Source organism: Apium graveolens, unplaced genomic scaffold (genome assembly GCF_009905375.1).
Source record: "Apium graveolens cultivar Ventura unplaced genomic scaffold, ASM990537v1 ctg4800, whole genome shotgun sequence".
NCBI classification, from domain to species: Eukaryota; Viridiplantae; Streptophyta; class Magnoliopsida; order Apiales; family Apiaceae; genus Apium; species Apium graveolens.
The window spans coordinates 91731-109403 of NW_027418696.1; the positions used below are offsets into that span (position 1 = coordinate 91731).

Below are 17673 nucleotides of genomic sequence, written 5' to 3' on the forward strand. Positions count from 1 at the left end.
TTAAAATAAAATTCAAAATTTTTGGTCAACTCTGAATTCAACATATATATTAATTTTTAACTTTTTTTTGTAAACATAATAATGATATTCTACAGATTAAGTTTAGTTGTTTTGTTTTAAGCTTACAGTGACTAGTCTGCCTATATTCATTCATTAAATACAAATTATACAACATAAATAAAAATATATATAAAATGATTAATAAACTATATTAGAAACGTTATTTATTTTGGTAATGTCTTGTATAAAAAAATTACGTTATAATTTACATGATGTATAAAAAAATTTTAGAACCAGTTAAACTTTAAGTGAAAACTTACATTTTTTAAGAAACCCAAACCGAGTCCATAACTAATGGGTCCGGTCTCATCTACCCGTTACCCGGGGCCCTGCTTTATTATTTCTTACCTTGCGCGGTAATCATACACAGAGTGTGATAGTCTCATAGATTACTACACGTGACCCAACTAATTTTACCACTGCACCATCATCAACAACTCCAAAGCAAAGAAGCAAGCTATCCATTTATTATATAAAAAGATACGGCAAATCGCCAAGGATTAATAAACTCAAGCTCTTATTTATCTGCCACCCCCGTACACAGACACACCTGTTGTTTTTGGCATTGTTTCCACATGTTTGTTTTCTGAAACCTTCTATATATTTCACCCTACCATCAGGATACAAGAATCAATAAGGTGGAAGGTAAAAAAAGGTAAAAAAAACTATATTTTTGTTGTTGTTGCATACTTCTTGTTCTTCTTCATTTTTGTAGAAGCGATCACACACCAAGAAAGCCATCTTTACTATCCCTGCTGATATTGTTATTCTTTGTTTAGTGAGTATATAGTTTTTGGAAGCTGGTCATCAAACTATTGTTGCTAACCATCTGTCTGCTACTATTCCTTGTGCCTTTGTTTAGTGAGTTTGTAGATTTTGGAACCGTAAAATGATTGTTGCTAACCATCTGTCCGCTATCATTTTTCGCGGATAGAGAAAAACTTAGAAGGTGTGAATTAAATATGGATAGACTCGACTTGCTCGATCTACTGGATTCACAAAAACTTTCAGGGTTAAACCTATCCGCGAAAAATTGTAGTAGGCAAATAGTTACGACAATCACTTATCAGGGAGCCATAGTTTTTGAGGAGTAACTCTGAGTGTGAAGCTTATTGATTGAAGGAGGATCATGGGAATACCATACGAGGATGTAGTGATGATAAGAGAGCCAGACAAGGAAGGGGAGCCAACAGTGATCACAGTAAACTGTCCGGACAAGACGGGACTAGGATGTGACCTCTGTCGTATCATTCTCTTCTTTGGTTTGACCATTTTTAGAGGTGGTATGTACATCCTTTTACTTGTCTTTCTCTCTTTCACCGTCCCTCTTTCTCTCTTTTGTGATCATTTTCATTAGCATTCCGGAATTTTCAGGGTGACAATTTCGAATATCAGAACATGTTCATGTTCTTATCAGTTTGTTGTACTTGTTAAACTCAGTGAAATTTGATAAAAATGAATTATTATGAAATGGTGCAGATGTATCTACAGATGGGAAATGGTGTTATCTAGTGTTTTGGGTGTTTGGGAAACCTAGTACCAGATGGGGTTTGTTGAAGAAGAGATTGTCAGGGGCCTGTCCTTCTTGTTCTTCAGCTTCTGGGATCTCTTTTTATCAAACTAAATCAGAACCACCTAAACCGCCTGATGTTTTCCTCTTAAAGCTTTCGTGTCTCGATCGAAAAGGCCTTTTACATGGTAAATAAATAGTCAGCCTTTATTTTTTGATTGCAGATTGTGAACTTGTTTTTGTATTGCTAAATCTATTGGTATTCACCATGTCTAGATTATATGAAAATCTTTCTTGCAGATGTGACAGGAGTCCTCTGCGAGCTTGAGCTCACTATAAAAAGAGTGAAAGTGTCTACGACACCTGATGGGAGAGTCATGGATCTATTCTTTGTTACAGACACAAGGTTGTAATTTTTAGTGTAAATCTTCTTCAATGCACATATCTACGAGGCCTACATTTCATATGTTAGATAAAAGACTCTCTCAGTGATATATTCAAATTGTATTATCAGGGGACTGCTACACACAAAGAAGAGAAAGGATGACACGCGTGATAACTTGGAAACTGTTTTGGGTGTTTACATGATAAGCTGTGACATTGAAAAGGTTGGCCCTGAAATTAGTGTGTGCTCTCAAGGATCCACCTTTCTTCCACCTGATATCACAGAGGACATGCTTAACTTAAAGAAGCATGATCAACACCTAAATGAATCCCTTTCGTTTGAAGGTGTTTCGGTTACAATGGATAATTCCCTCAGTCCTGCTCATACACTTGTCCAAATTGTTTGCCAGGATCATAAAGGTCTGCTGTACGATATCATGAGAACTTTAAAGGATTACAACATCCAGGTATATACTATAGTAAAATTAGATCTGAAGTAAATGATCAATATCAAGAAACTAATGCATATATATTCCTAGCGATGCAACCTAGTAGATTCTCTTGGTAAAAATAGATTCAACGTACGAGCCCTAGTCGAGCCTGATTCCTACCTTAACTAATGATATACTATTATAGGATATAATGCTTCCCCTCCTTAACAAGCTCGATAAATAATTCTTGATTATAAGTGTATTCTGATCAGTGACTAGGATATCTTTTGGTTGAGTTGAATATGCATCTTGAGAGGGGGATATATGAGTTGTAGTCATATGCTTTGGAAAATCTGTGAAATGCTCTTTCAAAATAAATCTCTTTCATGTTAATGCCTCTTATATGGTACAGATTTCTTACGGGCGCTTCACCACGAAAACAAAAACAGAATGTGAAGTGGACTTGTTTATCATGCAAGATGATGGCAAGAAAATAGTTGACCCTAGCAAGCAGAGCATGTTATGCTCTAGACTTCGAATGGAACTATACAGTCCTCTCAGAGTAGCTTCAGTCAGCCGTGGTCCTGATACAGAACTAATGGTTGCAAACCCTGTGGAGTTATCTGGAAAGGGTCGTCCACTAGTATTTTATGACATCACCCTTGCACTCAAGATGCTGAACACTGGAATCTTTACGGTAATTTCTGATTTGCATGTTAATATGTAGTTTTAAAATTGAAACATTACATCATAGAAAGCCATTTTTAGGAAATGTAATGAGGCGTCCTGTGCCAAAACATGTTTTGGTTGTTAGATTGGTCTTTATAATAAATCACAAAGACGATACCAAAATCCCTATACACCAGTACATTGCTAGAATCATCAATGGCATATTTACTAAATGTAGCTGTGAAATTAAACTTTCTGGAACCAATGCAGAGGGCTTTTCCATACTTCAAGTGTCATCATTTGATCTTTCTCTTTTCGCGACCTTCTATAAAATTCTTTTGCTTTCCTAAGATGGTTAAATTACCTTTCAGGCTAAAATCTGCAGGCACGTTATAGGAGACCGGGAATGGGAGGTTTACAGAGTCTTACTTGATGAAGGTGAGGGCTTGTCTGTCTCAAGAAACATGATTGAGGAATCTGTTCGTAAGATGCTAATGGGTTGGCCATGATGATGGATATGCACATATATTTTATTCTAAACCTGCAACTTCATCATCACTACAGCATATCTACTAGGCATAATTATCTATATGAAGGGAAAGCTCTATGTAATGCTGTTCCAAGTATAATGAAGGCTTTCAGAGGAGCAACTTTCTGGTGCCAAAATGACAGTCAGTTGGCCACAAGGTGAACTCTGGGGCAAAGTTATTGGCAAAGTAGCCGCTGTGTACATTCGAATAAATAGTGTACAAGTCTCACCCTCAAATCACTATCCATACCACCTTCAGACTTTGTCTATCATGAACAAAAAATAAAGATCTACTAGCGAGAGGGACATGATGTCAATATGTGGATTTTCCAAATGCAGTTCAGTTTACCTTCTGCTAGGAGATATGAACTCAAGCCTTTACAAATTACAATCAACAAACAACACTGTCTTTGTGAATTCCTTATATTTATCTGGTATTATGTACTAGAACACTGTACAGATAGTTCGCGGTTTATAATCAGAAAGTATGCCTGGAACATTTGTAAATACCACAAAAGCTGTATGTAGGAGCAACAAGTATAGTTAAACTTTTCTTTTTTCATTTGGTGGTTTAGGGAGTTAAGAGTACAAGTTCAATTGTTCATCATTAACAAAATCTCGTATTCATATGTTGTGAAAGACAAACACTGTAATGAAATAGGCTATGATGAGAAGGTGTTAAGAATGCTGCGTTTTTAAATACAGCATGGTTGTTGGTGTCCGATCTATGGAGATCATCTGCTGAAGTCATATATAATCTTTGTGTCATATTTACTACTGTGTAAGTGAAAGACTGGTGGTGTTTTGTGTTGCATGTTTACAACAGTTTGTTTTGAATGTTCTATTTTCATCTAGGAACAATTTTAAGTTACTCAGAACTTTGTCTGTCTGATCCTCTTGCATAATTCTGTCTGATCCTCTTGCATAATTTTACGTTTATAATTGAAAAACCAAATGGTTATACATATTCAGATAGCAAGCTATTAGTAGTAGGTGGTAGTCAGAGAAGACAACTCTTAAGGTATCTTAGCCGGCTAAACGTATCGTAAGGCCAAGACTGGCAAAATTGCAGCAGGATAGACATTAGCGCAAAGAATGCTCAGTTGTTTCATTGGGGTTTAAATAATTCAGCAGTCCTGCAATAAACTAGACAATGTGCTCTCTCTTGAAGCAAACAAACCAATAATACAAATACCAAGAAACAAACTAAATCTACAAAATAATTTATGTAAGAATCTTGAAAAACAAGTATGTGTCTAGTAGCAGCAGAAAACAAATCTGCAATAATGAATGATAATCAAAATGTACACCTTCACTTGTACATGTATAGATTCTACAGTTTCCAGTATATACCAAATTTATGCAGAATGCCAGAAAGTACTCCCCAGAATGTGATTTCAGCAAATATCACATACAACAGTGTCCCTACTTTCTCCGAGTTCCAAACGTCGATGAAAACATGGTCAATGATCCAAGATACCTAAAGTCATGTTAATAACAAGCATTTTCAGCATTTCTTAAGTACAACAATTTCACTTTATGTAATTGATTTTAGCAAGATTAAGACTTGGCAGATGTGTTACTGTCTACGTACTAGGTTGTTGTCTGGCTTTTCGTAGAACCATCCCTTTACAAATCCTGCTAAGATTCCTTGTGCTCCCAGTACAAACACTAGCATTGCATTCATTCCTATCCATTCTAGAAACAAGAATGGAGTACGTATTCCCCAAACGTCAATCTGTTTGTTCATAAACACTTTGTTAGAATATAAGATCCTGGAAAGGGCCTTTCTCTTGAGGTTTTAGAGTAACTGGTGTGAAAACAATCTGCGATTAATACAAATAATCAAACAAGTGTGTGCGTGAGTAAACAAAATCAAACGGAGGAAGAAAAGATGTAAACAGAAGAGAGATCCTCGAGTCCAGTTGAAACTGTCTCCTTAAAGCTATTTCGCCTCTCACCGTATGTGCGAGTCGATAGCCTCCCAGGATAAAACGAGGTAGCGGCGGCGTTACGGATAACGAGCACCTTCAGCGAGCTTGAACGGGTACGAAACTATCACCGAGAGAGAGAGATTTGTGTTTAGAGGCGAATATGTTTTTGGTGTGTCTAACCCTAACGCCTTAGAGGTGTTTATATAGGTGTAGATAGACTTGTGCGCTACTCTTTTCCATAATTAAATATCATTAATTATGGAATCGGTGTAATACTTGCAAGCTACTCTATTCCATAAATAATCTGAAATAAAATCAGATTAAATATATCAAGACATACACCATATCAATTAATCTGAAACAAAATCAAATTAATTTATGCCATAATATTTGAGCCAAATTCTAATGGAAAATAATAATTTCCATTGTTAAGAGAATATCATCATATCTCACACATCTTTTAGTCATAATGCTCAAAAATATGACTTACCAATATGGGACTTATACCCATATTTTCCAACAATCCCCCACATGGGTGAGATTGGTGATCTTAGTAGCACACACCAGACAGACAGACAGACAGACAGACAAACACGGAGTTTGACTTGGTGATAGTTTCTTCGATCAGATATAGCATACGATAGGTAGAGAATGCTCCTTGAACCTTCGCTCGAGTAAGCATACCGACTTTACTGGTAGACAGTAGACGTGCTTGTCCTTGAACTGTTCGACCGTTTATGTAAACGATGATATACTTATCACTATATCGTTTCTGACTCGTTCAGCTCTCATGAGTATGTCCATTTTGGCCATGGAACATCGTCCTGGTTCTGCAGAAGTTTCTAAAGAATTGTGCCTCGCAATTCTCCTTTGAAGCGGCCCCACTTCTCTCCCACATAGGTGATCTTTATCTTATAGAGTAACCCGCGTTTACTCAACTGAATTCCATGCGTTCACTCCTGAGCTTCATGTATTCATCAAAGATCATTAAAGGCTCAAAGCTTAACCTCGTACCTTACGGGTCTCACTGTTTCCTCATCATAGGAACAGGCCAGAGGTTACCCCCACAGTGATTTGGTCATCATGATTTAGTTGTCCCATTGAACCAAGTTCTTGGGATCTCCAGTCAGCAATGGTTGGGTGTCCACCATGATGCCGTTAAGCAATAGGCTTAAGGCCCATCCCTCTCGATGATTTCTCAACCACTTCTTTTGATAACCCTTTGGTTAGTGGATCCGCGATATTATCCTTTGACGGTATATAGTCAATAGTGATAATTCCGGTTGAGATCAATTGTCTAATGGAACTGTGTCGTCGTCGTATATGACGAGACTTTCCATTATACATCGTGCTCTGTGCTCTGCCAATAGCGGATTGACTATCACAGTGAATCCCTATTGCAGTTACAGGCTTTGGCCATCTTGGAATATCCTCCAGAAACTGACGTAGATATTCAGCCTCTTCGGCGCATTTATCTAGTGCCACAAACTCAGCTTCCATCGTGGAATGAGTTATCACCGTTTGTTTTGAGGATTTCCATGATATTGCCGCTCCAGCTAATGTAAACACATAGCCACTCGTAGACTTAAGTGCTTTCTTGCTAGATATCCAATTTGCGTCAGTATATCCTTCTAATACTGCTGGGTATCTGCCATAGTGCAGTCCATAGTCTCGAGTTCCCCTCAAGTACCTTAGTACCCTTATAATCGCTTTCCAGTGATCAGCTCCCGGATTACTCGTAAACCTACTCAACTTGCTAATTGAGTATGCAATGTCTGGTCTTGTACAACTCATGAGGTACATCAGACTACCAATTATCCTCGAGTATTCCAATTGGGAAACAGCTACACCTTTGTTCTTGGATAGGTGCAAAGTCATATCCACAGGTGTCCTAGCTTTCTCAAAGTCATCCTTAAGAAACTTATCAAGGATCTTGTCAACATAATGTGGTTGACCTAATGCGAGACCCTCTGATGTTCTAGAAATTTGAATTCCCAGAATTACATTTGCTAGTCCCATATCTTTCATGTCGAACCTTGATTTCAACATGTCCTTTGTAGATTTGATAACTTTATCATTGCTTCCAGCAATAAGTAGATCATCTACATATAGTGTTATCATGACATAGCCATTGTCATTCTCCTTGACATAGCTGTTCTCGTTATCCTTGTAATAGGCACAGCTATCACATTCATTGATTTTGAAACCATTGGCCAGCACGACCTCATCAAATTTTTCATGCCATTTCATAGGCGCTTGTTTCAAACCATACAATGATTTCACCAATCTACACACTTTACTTTCTTGTCCTGGGACAACAAACCCTTCAGGTTGTTCCATATAGATTTCTTCATCTATGTCTCCATTTAGGAAAGCTGTTTTCACATCCATTTGATGTACAGTTAGATTACGCATTGCAGCAATAGCAAACATCATCCTTATGGACGTTATTCTCGTTACAGGAGAATATGTATCAAAGTAATCAAGGCCTTTTTGTTGCTTGTATCCTTTAATTACAAGTCTGGCCTTATACTTATCAATAGTGCCATCAGTTTTCAACTTCTTCTTGAAAACCCACTTGCTACCTAATGGTTTGCAACCAGTTGGCAAGTCCACTAATTCCCAAGTATGATTTTGCATAATTGAATCAACTTCATTCTTGATGGCCTCTTTCCACATAGGCCCATCAGGTGAGGTAACCGCCTCCTTATAAGTTTTTGGGTCACCTTCTTCGAGCAAATAGGTCATAAAATCAGACCCATAGGATTTCTCCGTTCGTTGTCTTTTGCTCCTTCTCACTACCCCCACATTTTCGTCTTCACTTTCGTCACTCTCATTATCGTCATCTACAGACTCATGAGATCGTTTAGACGTCGTAGGTTGTTGGTTTCCTGGATTACAGGGAAACATCGTCTCAAAAAATGAGGCATTCCTTGATTCCATAATGGTATTCTTTTGAATATCAGGAATCTTGGATTCATGAACAAGAAACCGATATGCAGTGCTGTGTGGAGGATATCCGATGAAGACACAATCCACAGTCTTAGGACCTATCTTCACCTTCTTCGGTGTAGGGATCAGTACCTTTGCAAGGCACCCCCACACTTTCAGGTGTTGGTAACTTGGTTTCTTTTTCTTCCACATTTCATAAGGACTTACATCCTTATTCTTGCGCATCGTAATATTTAAAATATTATTTGCGCTTAAGATGGCTTCTCCCCACATCGATTGTGGGAGTCCAGAGCTTAACAACATCGCATTCATCATCTCTTTCAGAGTGCGATTCTTCCTTTCAGCCACACCATTTGACTGAGGGGAGTATGGTGCAGTGACCTCATGGATTATACCATGTTGTGAACAGAATTCCCCAAACGGTTCAACATATTCACCTCCACGATCACTTCGTATCGTTTTGATTTTCTCAGTTTGTTGTGTCTCAACTTCTTCCTTATAGATTTTAAATTTATCTATAGCTTCGTCTTTGCTTTTCAACAAATATACATAGCAGTATTTTGTACAATCATCAATGAATGTAATAAAATACTTGTTTCCTCCTCTTGTTGGAGCGAATTTTAAATCACATATGTCGCTATGTATTAGGTCTAGCACTTTGGTGTTCCTTTCCACACGTTTAAATGATGATCTCGTTAATTTTGCCTCAACACAAGTCTCACACTTATGTTTTGGATCGATAGTAAGTTTAGGTATGTATTCTTTTGCACTTAAACGTCGTAAAGTGTCATAATTTACATGTCCTAATCTAGCATGCCATAAATTAGGAGACTCAAGCAAGTAAGCAGAAGAATTCTTCATTTCATTATCGTCCTTAACGGACATTACATTGAGCTTAAAAAGCCCATCAGTTAAATAACCCTTGCCTACAAACATACCACTCTTAGACAAAATAACTTTATCTGACTCTATTACAATGCGAAAGCCATGCTTATTCAACAGAGAACCAGACACAAGGTTCTTGCGAATATCAGGCACATAAAGTACATTCTTCAAAGTCAGATTCTTCCCAGAGGTCATCTTCAGGATCACCGTGCCTTCACCCTCAATGGTAGAAGTTGTTGAATTCCCCATGTAGAGCTTCTCACCAGCATCGGAAGCTTTGAGGCTAGAGAAAACCGCCTTGTCTGAGCAAACATGCCTAGTAGCACCAGTATCAATCCACCATTCACGTGGATTAGAACCGACCAGGTTCACTTCAGAGACCGTAGCACAGAGGTCTATGTCACCCATCTCCTTGGAGATATTCTCTACCATGTTTGCTTCTTTCTTCTTGTTGGGCTTCTTGGGCTTCTTGCAGTCAGAAGACCTATGACCAACTTTATCACAGTTGTAGCACTTCCCTTGAAATTTCGACTTCGAAATCCCTCCCTTGGGTGCCAGCTTTGCCCCTTTACCAGAATTAGCCTTCTTGGGCTTGGAGCTTTGAGCATGCTCCACCATGTTTGCCTTCTCAGTGGCAACGTTAACTTTCTTCTCGGACCCTCTGTTGTCTTCTTCAATACGAAGTCTAACAATAAGATCCTCCATAGACATCTCCTTTCGCTTGTGCTTAAGGTAGTTCTTGAAATCTTTCCATCCAGGTGGAAGCTTTTCAATAACAGCAGCAACTTGGAAAGACTCACTTATGACCATTCCCTCAGCATGAATGTCATGAATGATCACCTGCAGTTCCTGCACCTGACTGACCACAGTCTTAGAGTCTGCCATCTTATAATCAAGAAAGCGGCCAACAATCCACTTCTTTGCCCCAGCGTCCTCGGTTTTATACTTATGGTCAAGTGACTCCCATAAGACCTTAGCTGTTGGCTTCGCGCTATATACGTTATACAACGAGTCAGACAAACAATTTAACACATAGTTCCGACAGATGTAGTCGGAGTGCTTCCAAGCATCAGCAGCATACACAGTCTGCATGTTACTCTCAGCAGTGAGCAACGGTGGTTCTTCCTTAAGGAAGCGATCCATATGCAACGTGGTCAGATAAAAGTGCATCTTTTGTTGCCAACGTTTGAAGTTCGTTCCGTTGAACTTCTCAGGTTTTTCAACATGTGCAGCAGGCACAGTTGGCATAACAGGTGCAGCAGGCACCACGGGTGGAACAAATGGTACGTGCGTCTGTACTACAGGTGTATGCACACCAGTAGGCACCGCAGGTATGATCGGAGGAGTGAATCCTGCCGATATCTGTCCAAGAGGAACACTAAACTGTCCAATGACAGTGTGTCCCACAGGCACATGTCCCGAAGGCACATGTCCAACAGGCGTTTGACCCCCATCAGATCGTACGATCCGTGCGTTAGGGTTAATCGGCTGCTGGTGAACCCCATCAGATCCAGTGATCTGTGCGTTGGGATCAGCCGTCATGTTCATCGAATCGTTCACAGTTTGGTTCTCCATCGATCTGTTACTCAACAAAACAAGCAGATACAGATGTATCAGTCACAGATGTATATAAAATAAATAGCTTTAAGATTGTGAAAACAATCTGCGATTAATACAAATAATCAAACAAGTGTGTGCGTGAGTAAACAAAATCAAACGGAGGAAGAAAAGATGTAAACAGAAGAGAGATCCTCGAGTCCAGTTGAAACTGTCTCCTTAAAGCTATTTCGCCTCTCACCGTATGTGCGAGTCGATAGCCTCCCAGGATAAAACGAGGTAGCGGCGGCGTTACGGATAACGAGCACCTTCAGCGAGCTTGAACGGGTACGAAACTATCACCGAGAGAGAGAGATTTGTGTTTAGAGGCGAATATGTTTTTGGTGTGTCTAACCCTAACGCCTTAGAGGTGTTTATATAGGTGTAGATAGACTTGTGCGCTACTCTTTTCCATAATTAAATATCATTAATTATGGAATCGGTGTAATACTTGCAAGCTACTCTATTCCATAAATAATCTGAAATAAAATCAGATTAAATATATCAAGACATACACCATATCAATTAATCTGAAACAAAATCAAATTAATTTATGCCATAATATTTGAGCCAAATTCTAATGGAAAATAATAATTTCCATTGTTAAGAGAATATCATCATATCTCACACATCTTTTAGTCATAATGCTCAAAAATATGACTTACCAATATGGGACTTATACCCATATTTTCCAACAACTGGTTCCTTAACACACTTAATTAGAAACACGATTATGCTTCATTTTCTATTTCGTATAGTTTTATTTGTTGGCTGCAACTATTGAGAGTGTGCAAAGCTGCAGATAGTAATATGATGTACTAACCACCATGTAGAAGGCAGAAAATAGAATTCCAGCAGCACCGGCTGTGAAGCAAACGTAGCTGAAGCTGTAGAGTTGCTTGTTTATAGGAATAGCTGTCAGATCAGGGGTTAGGATTAGTATATATACTAAGGTTAATTATTTTAGCTTGAAAGTGTTTCACAATCTAACAAATTCTTTTTGCAGTTTCTCAAGATAAGAGAGCATACAAGTGTGCAGAAACACTGTGCAAAGATTATGTTACATGTTCTGGTAAGAGTGCTTTTCAAATAGAAAGTATATTGGTTGCTTACCATCGGTGAAATGAAGTATGATTGCAAGAACAAGTAATCCTAATCCTGTTGACACCCATTGTTTTAGCCTCTCAGCGTCTCCCTGCAAGCATCCCGTTGCCATTCTTAAATATGTTATTCAATAAGTTGCACTACTAAAAAATTGGCAAGTAATAGTTGAGTAAATCTTAACCTTGAAATGAATTAGGATGTGGCCATAATGGATGCCAATGGTGCCGGAGAGAACTGCTGAAATTGTACTTTGATAGGACAAAAAAAGATGAATAATTAAACAAGTCAAAATTTAAACTTTACAGTTCTTTCTGTTATGTATAACAAACCTCAATAGTCCTTCTGGTTCGAATGGACCAAGGCACCAAGTGGGAGCATCATCTCGAAGAGTACCAGAACTGGGTGAACTGAGAGTGCAAGCCTAAAACAGTTCAAGCATGTGTCACCAATTCACCATGCTACCTTAAGTCAATATCTCGTTACTATAATACTATCCGTAATTTAATTTCTAGGATGATTATCATTCAAATCCAGCTAAAGTGTTGAATATGCACTAATCATATCTACTGATGGAGAGTGGTGTTATTTTTCAGTTGTAGATTAGCCTTCACCTACCTTTAAACGTATCCAAGCAGGCCCGGTGTAGATATGATTAATTCCCCAGACTTGACGATCAACATAACCAACTGCGTTGCATGCTGGTCCTAAATGACCCCTCATACCACATTTTACCTTAAGAATAAATGCAATTAGTGTTAGACTGTTAAAATTAAGGGCAAAAAAATAGGAGCTAGTTGAGTAAGTTGCCATATCTTCACAGATAGAGTTGTCTCTGCATACCGTGACTTTACTTTCAGGTCCATCAAAACTCCAATCTGGCACGTACAAAGTATATGTCGTGACCATGTAAACGAGAAATGCTACAAGTCCACCAAGCCTGGTATCATGAAATTGCATGCATGTAAAATAAGCTTTCTTCTGGTATAGTTCAAATTCACAAAAAAAAAGTAAAATTTCTATTGCTTACCACTGCCATCGGTATGCTTTAAAAATCGCCAAATGACCTGGATTCAGGACTGTAGGTCTGAGCTTGACAGTCAGGGCTTCTATGAGAGCTATAACCATGTACACAAATGCTATTCTCTGCTTAATTTTATAGAAATATAACATACAATTGGCTTAGCAGCATAGAGATTAATTAAAGCATCAAATAAAAAGCCGTGGTGCTGTAGGAAAATTGAAGATAAATTCCAATATGATTATCAAGTGGATTCTGGAAATGAATATATTACCTGAAGTATACCAAACCAACGGATCTTTTTCATATCAACGCCATAAACCAACTCATAGGGGGTATGCGAGTATCCTCCTGTAGTTTACATGTTAGATATGACTTCTGTTCTTTTACCAGTTTCTGTGATCAAATGCATTGCTTAGATTGATAATGAAATAGTGACTTTCGCTAAAGTGCATGCAGATATAGGGCTTTTGAGTGAAATTATTTACTGATCAGTGACTGTCACTAATTACAAGTAGTTGTCGTTCACTGATGAGTGACAATGATCTTGTTATAGTTGAAAATTGTTCTTAGTAAAGTTTATTAATGACAAGAGTGTGATTCACCTTGCAGAATAATTCCCCAGAACATGAGCTTTATTGTCCTTATGAATATCCTTTTGATTGCAACTGACATTTTTGGAACTCTCTGCACATCAGATTCCATTTTTCTCACGCGATGCATGTTGATTAATTTACAATAGTACATATATAATGCAATCATATGGACATCAAATTATAGTCGTAGAATGATCTATAGTCACCTTGAGGGCAAGGGCAATTGCAAGTCCCACAATGAATAGAAAGAAAGGCATGACAAAGTCCGCCAAAGTGCACCCGTTCCATGGTGCGTGATCTATACGTGGATACACACCTCCAGCATCATCTACCAATATCATTAGCTACACACATACAGAAGACATTCATTAGTTGGACCAAATGGTACTGCAAAATATTAAATCTTCATAGTGTGCACATGCATTTACCACTATTGCAAGGCCTCTAAATGCATCCAAAGACGCAACCCTTTTGTTCTTAGGTTTCAAAGTTGTGGATGCTGGTTGTTGATCATCATCTTTTAGTTTCATTGATGATAAATTTTCTGGTGCCACCCTCTTCTCCAGCTGTTTCTCGTGTTCTGTACTTTGCTCTTTCTTGACCTCATCATGATATTCGTTGTAAGTTCCTTCGTGATTACCCAAGTATCCAAATCCTTCTTCCACCTTCTTAGGATCCTCCATTGCCATACCAATGCCTGATCAGCCTAATATGTTTAATCTTGCTTCTCAGGAATATTGTCTGCTAGTTATTTAGTCTTACACTATATATACAGTACATTCTTTGTGCAGTAGCTACTAATTTCTTATAATATAACCAAATTAAAAATGTTTAATAACAATTAAGGGAAGATGGAGGAGGCCGGCCTGGTTTATTTTTGACTTGGATATATACTTATATATAATTGGCTTATATAAAGTTAAAATCAATAAGTATTCAACTTCAGGACACTAATAATACTTCAATGCATATTAATAACAATTAATGCTTCAATGCATATTAAGAAGAATTGATGGTGCAGAGAGCTTATCTAGAGCTAGAGTACATTTGTCCATATAATATCCTTGGCAGCACAGAGAAGATTATATAACTACAGTATGGATACATGTTAAACAAGTACTAGAGGGAGTGTCTATCTTATACATCCGTCATGATATATTTGTTCTTACATTGAAATTTGCCTTGCAAACTACAAATGTCACAATCTATTTGTTCCTGCGTTCCCCTGATTTTATTTCTGTATTTCCGTTTATAAAAAATCTCAAGAGCATCCAGCAAAGTTCCAACTTTACAAGTTTAGACATAATTTAACGTATGCTAGAGTTCACTGTTAAAGAGTATAAGATCATGCTCGGGCCTTCCTCTACCACCTTAAGGTTACGTTCCACTCAGCTAGCCTATCTTTAACCAAGCTTACGTTCCACTCAGCTAGCCTATCTTTAACCAAGCTGACAGTTGAAAACTAAGCTGATAATTTCCTCAAAACTAGCACATAATTTTACATTTTAGTATATTAACACGAGAAATCCAGTAACTTACAGTACTACTTTCTAAAACTCAGAAGCAACAACCCTTGTGTTGCCTAAGATTTCAGAGGGTTATAGTTTATTCATCTCAAATTTGAGACAGCCAACAAAGAAACTTAATTTGATACTTTGGCCGGCATATAAAATGTTGAACATTATTGATACCAGATAACGGTTGTCATTTCTCGAAGCTGGTTGGATTGTTGTGCTTTGGACCAGATTCAGTACTGTCGAAAGTTTAAACTAGTTGTATTAGTTTGCATCTTATGAGCTTTTGGCTTATATTCACCAAACAGTTATGAGCTTTTGTTACAAGTCTTTTTCTTCCTGCATTATCTTACTACAACACCAATGACAAACTGAAACAATATTTAGATTGATCTTGTCTCAGGACACCACTATAGACCCGGAATACTAATAGCCAAATCAAGAAAAGCACGAAAATGGGAAATAGCAAGGGCGGCAGTGCTTCTGTATGGCACGAGAAATTAAGCTTGGGCTTTAATGTTGTTAAGGGCCGTTGGTTCACAATCTTTGCCACAAGTTTGATCATGTCTGTAAATGGTTCAACCTATATGTTCGGTCTGTACTCTAGCGACATTAAATCCTCCTTAGGCTACGACCAAACAACGTTAAATCTTGTTAGCTTCTTTAAAGACCTAGGTGGCAACCTCGGAATAATCTCTGGCCTAATGTATGAATTCACACCCCCGTGGATTCTTCTAGTCATCGGTGCCATCATGAACTTCACTGGCTACTTCTTGATCTGGCTTGCAGTCACTGGCCACACAGCTAAACCCCACGTTTGGCAGATGTGTTTATACATATGGATTGGAGCTGATTCACAAGCATTTGCAAGCACCGGTTCTCTCATTACAACTGTCAAGAATTTCCCTGAGAGCCGAGGCATTGTTCTAGGCCTTTTCAAGGGTTATATAGGCTTAAGTGGTGCAATTATCACACAGATTTATCATGCCATGTATGGGAATGATACAAGGTCGGTCATATTACTTATTGCTTGGCTTCCGGCTCTCGTTTCATTAATTTTTCTACCAACATTTCGGATCATGAAAGTTGTTCGAGACAAAAATGAGACAAAGGTTTTCTTTAACCTAATGTACATATCACTTGGTCTAGCTGGATTTCTTATGGCTATGATTATATTTCAGAAAAGAATTGCCTTCAATAGGCTTGAATATGGAGGGACAACTCTTTGTGTGCTTATTCTTCTCTTTGCCCCACTTATTCTGGTTGTCAAAGAAGAGTTAAACCAATGGACAAGTAAGAAACAATTGTTAAATGATCCTTCAAACCAGTTACAAGTGTTTACTGAAAAACCATCACCAGTAGACGAGCTTGCTGCTCCGGTTTCACAACAGGAGTTGTTGCCAGAATTGGCCACTGCAGAAGCTCAGAACAGTCCTGGGAAATCAATTTCTTCGACAATCAAGGCCTTTAAGTCACCGGAAAGAGGTGATGATTTTACGATATTGCAAGCAATTTGTAGCGTTGACATGTTACTTATATTTGTTGCAACATGCTGTGGCATGGGTGGTACATTAACTGCAATTGACAATTTAGGACAAATTGGCAAGTCTGCAGGCTACCCAACTAGTAGCATTACAACATTCGTATCACTAGTGAGCATATGGAATTATCTCGGACGAGTTTCTGCAGGCTTTTCTTCAGAAATCTTGTTGAAAAATTACAATTTTCCGCGTCCCTTGATGCTTTCATTGGTGCTTCTCTTAACTTGTGTTGGTCATCTACTAATAGCATTTGCTGTTCCGAATTCACTTTACATTTCATCAGTGCTCATTGGATTTTGTTTCGGAGCACAAAATCCTTTAGTTTTTGCGATAATATCTGAAATATTTGGCCTTAAATATTACTCTACATTGTTCCAAATCGGGGCCTTGGCAAGCCCAGTTGGGGCATATGTTTTGAATGTGAAAATGGCAGGTCATTTTTATGACACTGAGGCTGTTAAACAATTGTCTGCTAAGCAACTTTCCAGGCAAGTAGGGAAGGAGCTAACATGCTCCGGTGAAGTATGTTACAGATTAACGTTCATTGTAATAGCGGCAGTGACATTGTTTGGGAGTTTTGTTTCATATATTTTGGTGATCAGAACAAGACAATTTTACAAAGGTGATGTATACAAGAGATTCAAAGAGTCATGCACAGGAGAAGTAGGAGACTAGGGTGATGTTTTGGATCATGGGATTAGAACCCGGTTAACGGTAATGGGAATGAGATTTCAATACAAAATGTATTAGAACCTCATTCCCATTCCCGTTAACCGGGTTAAAATCCCAGGATCCAAACGGCCCCTAAGTTCACTTTAGTGTTTAGCCTTTTGTAAATGTTATCTTGTTATTGTAGTCTGTTGTCAATATCTCCCTCGCTTCTCTTGCGGGATGACTTCTCTTTGGAAAGGTTTATGATTCAAATCTTACCGAAGACAAGGTGTTATTAT

The 17673-nt window shown here is 38.2% G+C and overlaps 3 protein-coding genes across 5 annotated transcripts; 2 read left to right on the forward strand and 1 right to left on the reverse strand.

Annotated features, from left to right (window-relative positions):
- Positions 1-465: 465 nt before the first annotated feature.
- On the forward strand, positions 466-4145 carry LOC141702233 (ACT domain-containing protein ACR10-like). 3 transcript variants are annotated; one of them, XM_074505926.1, is made up of 7 exons: positions 466-715; positions 840-1343; positions 1540-1758; positions 1871-1976; positions 2085-2421; positions 2798-3082; positions 3426-4145. In XM_074505926.1, exons 2-7 carry the CDS (start codon positions 1190-1192, stop codon positions 3561-3563), a joined length of 1239 nt encoding a protein of 412 aa, XP_074362027.1. In that variant the 5' UTR covers positions 466-715; positions 840-1189; the 3' UTR covers positions 3564-4145. The 3 variants fall into 3 exon arrangements, with proteins under 3 accessions (XP_074362027.1, XP_074362026.1, XP_074362025.1); XM_074505925.1 differs by having other exon boundaries at positions 923-1343; XM_074505924.1 differs by having other exon boundaries at positions 467-715; positions 1183-1343.
- A 771-nt stretch (positions 4146-4916) lies between these two features.
- Positions 4917-14351, reverse strand: LOC141702230 (uncharacterized). Its single transcript, XM_074505921.1, has 13 exons — positions 14097-14351; positions 13875-14012; positions 13678-13759; positions 13347-13423; positions 13088-13197; positions 12895-12991; positions 12670-12786; positions 12384-12475; positions 12236-12302; positions 12064-12145; positions 11774-11865; positions 5178-5321; positions 4917-5063 (listed from the first exon to the last, which is right to left on the reverse strand). The coding sequence occupies exons 1-13, from the start codon at positions 14349-14351 to the stop codon at positions 4917-4919; spliced, it is 1500 nt and encodes a 499-aa protein (XP_074362022.1).
- Positions 14352-15637: 1286 nt separating this feature from the next.
- On the forward strand, positions 15638-17398 carry LOC141702231 (protein NUCLEAR FUSION DEFECTIVE 4-like). The gene has a single exon (XM_074505922.1). The coding sequence runs from the start codon at positions 15638-15640 to the stop codon at positions 17396-17398; it is 1761 nt and encodes a 586-aa protein (XP_074362023.1).
- Positions 17399-17673: the final 275 nt, after the last annotated feature.